At 48.4% G+C, this 8,714-nt stretch overlaps 1 protein-coding gene and 1 non-coding gene across 2 annotated transcripts; both read right to left on the minus strand.

The window, feature by feature from the left end:
* Nucleotides 1–321: 321 nt before the first annotated feature.
* On the minus strand, nt 322–8,714 carry RPL3 (ribosomal protein L3). Its single transcript, XM_049821956.1, has 10 exons — nt 8,638–8,714; nt 7,092–7,284; nt 6,302–6,470; nt 5,270–5,405; nt 3,313–3,499; nt 2,745–2,905; nt 2,355–2,456; nt 1,764–1,859; nt 1,157–1,276; nt 322–431 (listed from the first exon to the last, which is right to left on the minus strand). The coding sequence occupies exons 1-10, from the start codon at nt 8,638–8,640 to the stop codon at nt 387–389; spliced, it is 1,212 nt and encodes a 403-aa protein (XP_049677913.1). The 5' UTR covers nt 8,641–8,714; the 3' UTR covers nt 322–386.
* Nucleotides 3,107–3,199, minus strand: LOC126048130 (small nucleolar RNA U83B). The gene has a single exon (XR_007508798.1). It is a non-coding gene; the product is annotated as a small nucleolar RNA U83B (small nucleolar RNA).

The following is an 8,714-nucleotide window of genomic DNA, read 5'->3' on the forward strand; positions in this document are numbered from 1 at the left end:
CAAAACCTGTTGGATTCAAAAGAGCTCTCTAGCCACCCAGCAGAGGATTAACACGTAGAATTCTACTGCAGTAACTGCAAACACGCTTAAGGCTCCTGCTGCTTTCCTATTTCACACAACCAGAGAAGTCTCACTCCACCCCAAAATCTTCCCTCTCCAAAAACAGCAATGGTGGCTTCTTTCTCATTACAGGAACCCTGCTTTTGAGTCAGATGCTTGTGAATTTGAGCTTTGCTTCTTTGGTTTGGCTGGTCCCACACATAGGGCCTCCAGTAAGAGCACCAGACTTGACACAGCTATGTATTAGCCAAGAGACAAAAGTTCATTTCTTTAAAATATTTATTTTTTGGTCTGAGCACACACAGGACACAAGACCGTTCCACACATTAAGCGGTCTCCTCTTTTGCAGTACGATCTTTCTTGAGTGGTCCCTGAAAAACAAAGGACACTATGTAAACCACAGTCTGCACCCAAGACTACACCACATCCCAATTACAGTGCTGTAATTTCATCTCTTCTTGCTGCAAAGAAATGAAGGCCAAAAAAAAGCCCTCAATGTTGCAGCCCATTGGAAGTCCCAAGCCCCATCCCCAGCTACAGGTGTCAGAGGGAAAGCTGGGCTTGGCACAGCAACGCTGCACCGAATCAGTGACTTCCTAGTGAGAGAGAAGTGCTGGTGCCACCTCGTGGGGAAGCTCCCGTGCAGCCCCCAAGCAGCTGAACCGCACCCTGACCCGGCCAGGGCCTTGCATCCAGGACTCCCGACTGGCTTTCTCCAGCAAGTGACAAACTGAGAATGACACCCACAGCCTGCTGTGAGCACCACCACCATCCAGCACTGCTCTAGGAAGAAATGCAGCGCAGATACAGTCCCCACAGGTGTCAGATATTGCTCAGTGCTTGTTCCACACCTCAGCACTGAACGACCAAAATGCCCCTCAGGTACCAAGCACTGTCGTAGGGAAGCGAGACCCCAGCCCCACCCCGTGGTTATAACCAAGTTGGCAGGATGAACCCTCTCGACTGAAGCTACACACTTCGTTTCACAGAAATTTTGGCCCTGTGGCAGCCCAAAGGTCAAGCTACCAACTGCCATGAGCTCAGAGACAATACAGATATGCAACACAAAGCTGCCAGCTTCAGAAAGCATGCTTACCATGAAAGACTTCTTCTCCTCAGCTGTCTGGAAGCGGCCATGACCAAATTTGGAGGTTGTGTCAATGAACTTCAAGTCAATCTTCTCCAGGGCCCGGCGCTTGGTCTGCACAAGCAGGGACTACAAGAGAGATGCCAGGTGAGTACGCAGCAACAGCCGCCTTTCAGCCTGCCAGTACACTTGGCTACTTCTTACCACCTCCACAGCTAATGCCTCCTAAGTCACTCTGACCTCACGCTTCAGCTGCTATTATGTGCAAGGAGCACTTGCCGATAAGCCAGCCCGCACCTTTGGCCTTCAAGGCTGAGGACTGGTCAGCTCACACCAGCAGGTGAGCCCAAGTCTGCCTGCCAGCATCCTTATGGTCCATGAGAATTCTCAGCCCTAAAGCGTACCCTTCACTACAAACAGCCCTTGACTGAATTAACTGGGAAAAGGACCTCGTGCTACTCCCAAGGTCATTAATATGAGGTGGGTTTGTGTGCATGGGGCTCTTCCTTCTAGCTGGCTACATGAGTCCCCACAGCAGCAAGTAACACCTGTACCAGAGGCAGTGCAGCGAACTTAATGTGTTCCAGCCCCTCTGACAGCAGGTTGCGCTACTCACCTTGCGCAGGGTTAGGACCCTCTTCTTGGTCCCAACAACACAGCCCTTCAGCATGATGAAGTCATTGGTCACCTCACCGTAGTGGACAAAGCCTCCCTGAGCAAGGAGAGAACAGTTAGCGATCTGTATAAAGCAGGACCAGTGATCACATCTGCCTACAGCTTGCTGTTCTCACACCACTTCTGGGTCTCAGTCATTCCCACATTCACAGAAAACCCATTTCCAGTATTACCTTTCGCTGGTCAAGTTTCTTGATACAGCAATTTACTTGCTGCTGTAAGGCTTTTGCTAAGAACAGCAGCAACAAGAAGAGGCTGACAAAACAGCAGAAGCTGCTCTCCCTGCTAAGTTATTCCTTATTTACAAGTATCATTTCTAGATTTGTAACATCTTGCTATACTATTGCCACATACCAAATGCAATTAGTAAGTTACTCAAGTCAATACTGAGAATGACTAAGCAACACCACCTCCCACAGCAGCCAAGTTTTCTCTCAAGAGCTCTTCATTCAGTCACTTCAACTTACACCAGGCCCATTTGCCTCTTAGGATCACAGCTCACAGTCTCTCCACAGAGCTGCCAACAACTCACCAGAGGGTTGATGCTCTTGTCAGACAAGTCATAATCAGTTGATGCATTGTTTTTGATCAGCTTTCCATCCTTGATTTGGTAACCCTGGCCGATCTTGTAGATCTAAAAAGGTCAAGAATTTCTACTCAGCAAAAGGAAGGAGAAAGGGCCTGTCACGAGCCAAAATGCAGAGTCTACATAGGGTTGGAGAAAAATGTCTGTTGCACTTCGAAAACACATTGCCATAAAAGAATTTTATGGTTATCCAACATAACGGACTATGGTTACTGACCCCGAGATGACATTCAAACAAAACAAGAGCAAAACGTCCAAAGCCAAACTCTCCGCTCTCTTCACTGTCATGCAGCAAGTGACCTTAGCCACCTCTCGTTTCTTCTCAGAGACACAAACCTTCTTATTGATTTCAGTCCGATGGTGATACCCCTTCTGACCAGCCCGGGCCACAGAGAAAGCCACACGAGCAGGGTGCCATGCACCAATGCAGGCCACTTTGCGCAGACCCCTGTGAGTCTTGCGGGGCAGCTTTTTGGTGTGCCAACGGCTGGTAACACCTGAAAGAAACCAAAGCAGTGTTGCTAACTATGGTCAAGATGAGATGTCACCTAATTGTTCAACTAGACTTTAAGCCACATTTCAAGCTGCTGTCCCCAGACAACAAGAGGGAAGCCCAGAGCCAGCATCCCAGGAATTAACCACATTCCTGAAGCGCCCTGCCCCATAAACTCCCACACTCCCTCCTCAGCTGTCCCTGGGTTGTTCTCAGAAGGAAGGCAGCATGGAATGACTCCTCACGGATGTCAGGCGCTGTGCCCAGCGCTCATTCCACGGTCTCATCACTGAACTGGACAGCAGAATGGATTTACCTCCTCAGCTCTTAGCCCACACACTTGTGAAAACTCAAGGCTAGGATTTCATTAGAAACTGTATCCCATCCCAAAGAGAACATCCATGCATTTACCTTTATAACCCTTGCCCTTGGTGACTCCGATGACATCTATCATCTCATCCTGGCCAAACACAGTTGACACAGGCACCTGCTGTTCCAGCTTCTCCCGGGCCCAATCCACTTTCTCAGCAACAGTGCCACCATTCACCTGGATCTCCATCAGGTGAGACTTCTTCTGCCTCAGGGGAAGCAAACGCATCTAGAAAACGGAAAGAGTGAAATTTATCTCCTGCTCTTCCAGCATCAACCTTATATCCAAGATACACAACTTCAACATACTGAAGTAAAACACCCTACACTAAGGGGAAAGGCTCTACTGTGGCTTAAATAACAAGTCACAGTATCTGGAAGTTGTATGCCACCCACAGGAACACAGAATTCTCTAACCCCACAGTCACTAGCCCAATTCCATCCAGGTAGGACAGGAGATAGCAAGGGGCAATGGTTTTAAAATAAAAGAGGGTAGATTTAGACTGGACATAAGGAAGAAATTTTTTATGAGGGTGGTGAGACACTGGCACAGGTTGCCCAGAGAAGTTGTGGATTCCCCATCATTGGAAGTGTTCAAGGCCAGGTTGGATGGGGCTTTGACCAACCTGGTCTAGTGAAAGATGTCCCTATCCATGACAACAGGGGTAGGACTAGATGATCTTTCAAAGGTCCCTTCCAACCCATTCTATGATTCTTTGATAAAGCCTGCCACACTGAAGGACACTTTGGGTAGGGTCACATTTACAGTTACTTCTACTATATTTAGCACAGAGGGACTGATATGAATATCAACAGCAGCTGCAATACTACCTCTGCTTGTCTAGTATGGAAAATTAATTCATCAAATTAGCAATGTCATTCATAACTAGACATCCTATTGCACTTACAGCCAACTCAAAGATTTAATTGCATCTCCCACAAAAGTCTGGCAGAGCACTGATGGCAAAGGAGACACCACCACACTAGCCAGCAGTACGCCTCCTCCAGCTGAGCAACAGAAGCCACCAAAAGCCTCCAAGTGTTTGCAGTCCCTACAGAACACAGCTTGAAATGCTGCTGACCACGCAAACCCCTGTTAGGTGTTCAGCCTCTTTATTTGTAGCTGCAATTAGGAGAGCCCAGGTCTACACGGTTATCAGAAAAGGACCGAGTCCAAGAAGTTCCTACTATGTTCAGTCTCTTTTGGACACTGGTTCAGAAGATTGTCAGCAGTTGCCCTCAAGGCTCCTCAAGCACCCTGTGAGCACACGCTTTGTACAGAATGAAGAGTGCTAATATTTGTATTGTTCTTAACAGTTAGCATCGGGCTGCAGGGGAGAGCAGACATCTCCCTACAGAGATGGGTCAAGTTTTATGCTTGCTCTCTTAGCTGTCTGTTTCCAGTGGACATCTGTCCTGGTTTCATCTGGAATAGTGAATTTTCTTCCTAGTAGCTGGTATAGTGATGTGTTTTGGATTCAGTATGAGAAGGCTGATAACACACTGATGTTTTCAGTTGTCACTAAGTAGTGTTTATACTAAGTCAAGGATTTTTTCAGCTTCTCATGCCCAGCCAGCAAGAATGCTGGAGGGGCACAAGAAGTTGGGAGGGGACACAGCCAGGGCAGCTGACCCAAACTGGCCAAAGGGATATGCCATACCATGTCACATCATGCCCAGTATATAAACTGGGGGGAGCTGGCCAGGGGCTGCTGCTCAGGAACTGACTAGGCATCAGTCAGTGATTAGAGAGCAACTGCATCGTGCATCGCTTGCTTCATATAATCGAATTCCTTTATTATTACCATCATTATTATTTTCTTCCTTTTCTGTCCTATTAAACTGTCTTTATCTCAACTCACAAGTTTTACTTTTTTCTCCCCAATTCTCTCCCCCATCCCACTGGTCGGGGTGGGGGGGAAGTGAGTGAGCAGCTGCATGGTGCTTAGTTGCTGCTGGGGTTAAACCACGACAACATCTGAGTCCCACAGACACTTACCTGAGTGTGAGCCATGACTCTAATAACCTGGCAGTATTTCTTCATGCTATTGAAATCTTTCTCCAGCTGCTTTTTGCCCTCCTCATCTTGCCATTTCTTGCAATATTTGGTGAAGGCCTTCTTCTTGGACTTGTGCCTTCAGGAGCAGAGCAGAGACAAGGTTTGGCTAAGCCCTTCATCAATCCCCCAGGAAAGCGGGGACGAGCGGAAGGAGCTGCCACCTCAGCTGGTTTCAGCTCATTGCCAGCTTCTAAGGACTCTTTTCCACTGGCAAGCGGAGCCTGGAGCTCATCAGACAGTGGCAAAGTTGCCAGAGCTGAGCGGAGCTGCCATGAATTCCAAAGCACATTAATATTCACAGTACAGAAGACAAAAGACTGTAGAGAGACGTCGAACAATAACAGAAGAAAACATCTTTAAAGCAACTGTCAGATGATTGCTATCTGTTTCAGAATACCATAATTTCCCCCCTTCTAAGCCCAAGCTATGCCCGACTGCAAGGTCATTACTGTAACACCCTTGAGATCATTATTGCTCTACTCTGACGTCTTTTCAGCCTGAAAAGTTCATAAACAGGCTCTAAGTTCTAGACACGCCGGAGCCACACTCGGGCAAATGCGCATACTTTGAATCACAACAACACTGCCTGGAACAGTAATCAGAAATAACACTTGTCTTCCCCTTTCCTGAGAAAACAGGGCTACAGTCAGGACTCGACACTCAACAACAAGCGCCAGAGGCGATTTCCTTATGTCCGCCCGTCGAGGTATCATCACATGTAGCCTGTTAAGGAGATCTCAGGCAAAAACCAACACTGTCACCCCACAGCAAGAAGGGCACTAACTAACATTAAGCTGTCACCCTCCCAGAGCCATTCCTACTGCCTATCCCATTGTTAGGCCAGTTATCAAGGCCAAACACTAATTACTGTAAAACCTCTTCAAAAAGCTGTACTAGCAGAATCTGCAATCCAGCAGAAAAATAAACCATAGCATGAGATGAAGGCCACAAGCAAAAGCCCTGCTCTCTTACCAGTTCTTGTAGAAGCGACGCTTACACTCATCACTGATGTGCTCAGCAAAGATGGTCTTGAAGCTACGGAGACCACGAGGAGTCTGCACGTATCCCACGATGCCCACAATGACCATGGGAGGAGTCTCTACTATAGTGACTGCCTCAACCACCTCCTTTTTGTTCACCTCTGGATGCAGACAGAAATACAGCACGACAATTAACACCAGCATCAGCTATTAAACAACATCATCTGTTCCTTCTCACTCACAAATCCTTCACATGAAAGGTTAAATGACTCAAGTTCTTTCCACAAAGGCAAAGAGGATGCACGGTAAAGTGACCAACTCCAAGTTATAACTGAATGCCTTGCAAAAGTTTGAGGCTGGTTCAGCAGGAAGCACAGCAAAGCCCAATAGGCAAAATAGATAGTAGCGAGTAACAGAACCACATTCAAGACTGGACAATCAGCAAAAAAACACCAAAGGCAATTTACTTATGTCCACCCACCGAGAAGAGGTCATCCTACTTAGCCTGTTACAGTACAGCTAAACCAAACCATCAGGTCACTCCGCATCTCAAACAGGACCATTAACAAGACAGGCGCTGCTAGAAATGAAGTCTTGCTGCTGGGATATCACTCACACTGGGGAAGGAGGGGTTCAGGTGCTTTACAACCCACTCGAGGGCTCTGAATGGGGTGAAGTCAAGCTATGACTAAAATCCAGAGCTATTAACAATCAGGCCATCTTTCACCATTCATAAAGAAAAGAAAACCACCTCCTCTATTGAGAGGAACATTAATACGTACTGGATCCAGGTCTGTCGACTTCACGGACAATGTGGGTCATACCAGCTTTGTACCCCAAGAAGGCAGTGAGATGGACAGGCTTGCTGGGGTCATCTTTGGGAAAGCTCTTCACCTTACCCCTGTGCCTGCTACTGCGCTTGCGGGGCAGGAAGCCCAGAGACCCATGCCTCGGAGCTGAGAACTTGCGGTGAGACTAGAGAGAAAAGAAACATTTAGTGCTTGCTATAGAGATTCACTTATACCCACTCAAGGGCCAATGCCAATTCTCTTCTTGCCTTGAAACATGAATATTATGTATATACAAGACATTTTGCATTCTAGATATTATTCTCAGTATCAGCTGTTTGGTTTCTGAATTCCACTATGATGTTACAAGAACATAATCCTCATGCCCCAACTATGTCCCTCCTACATTTCCTCAACATCCCCTCTCTTTCAAGCTTATTTTAAGACATCACCAAGTCCCACTCTAGTTAGGGAACCACACAAGCTGTAGTCTGGCCATGGCATGCCACCAGAGCTTCAATGTACCCCAGAAGCCTCAAAAATGGAGAAGCACAAGATAGCTTTATAGTATGTTTCAATGAATCAATAGCACTATGAAAATAAGCATTATAAAAACAATTTCAGTTTGAAAAGCTGTAGTAATACAATCTTTCAACATCCACCTTTGAGTCAGTCACTTTGGGTGGAAGTACAGGGTTTTCTAAGCTGTTCCCCTCACTACCAGCCCTGCAGCCTCCCTCTGCAACCTGAGAGCCAGGTAAGGCTGGATTCTATGGGGGCAACTCTCAGCCCATCAAAGAATTTCCCCATCCAAACTTAAAAAAAATGTTGTACAGCTAAGGATGGAGCTATCAACCAGTAGCTAAGAAACGCGTCATACTTTTAAAAAAATGCTTGACGCAAGTTGCCTTAAGCAGACAAAGTTTACCAGCCCCAAAAAGGCCTTTTTGTCAGGACCCAATCTTGTGGCAGGGCCCAGCAGAACTAAATTTTGACACCTACGCAAACCTGAAGGCCGCCAGCACATTTACCTTCGCGTACGAATGACATCAAACGCGAAATTCGATCCTACAACTGCATTATTAAACCGACTGCTCAGCGGGCTCGCAGCCCCCACCACGGCCTCGCTGCGCTTGCAGGAGCATACGAACAGCCTCACCCTGGCCCTCAAAGGCCCTGTGACCCGACTGCCCACTCAAGCAGACATTACTGCCGACAGCTATCGAGAGAGGAACCCACCTCCCTCCACCTCCCTACAAAAAAAAAGGGACAGCAAATCCCACCACGGGTCCGGGTAGCCCCCCCCAGCCACCCGCACCCCCAGGCGCAAAGCAGGCCCCGGCCGGCGTCCCCAAGGCAAGGCCTCGCCCGCCCACGGTGCCTGCCGCGGCCGAGCCCCGAAATGGGACCCGCGTCGCCTCCCGCAGAGGCCTTGGCACGGCGGGAGCGGAGCCGGGCAGCCGCCAGGGGCGGGATGGCGCCGATACCGGAGGGATTGCGCGGCCGGACCCCGGGCGGCACCACCGCCGGCAGCACCCACCATTCTGTCCCCGCGCCGGGCCGGAAGGGCCGATAGGGGCCGTGCGCGAGGCTTTTATAGCCGCCCCGCCCCTCCGC

This window comes from Accipiter gentilis, chromosome 18 (assembly GCF_929443795.1).
Source record: "Accipiter gentilis chromosome 18, bAccGen1.1, whole genome shotgun sequence".
Lineage (NCBI taxonomy): Eukaryota > Metazoa > Chordata > Aves > Accipitriformes > Accipitridae > Astur > Astur gentilis.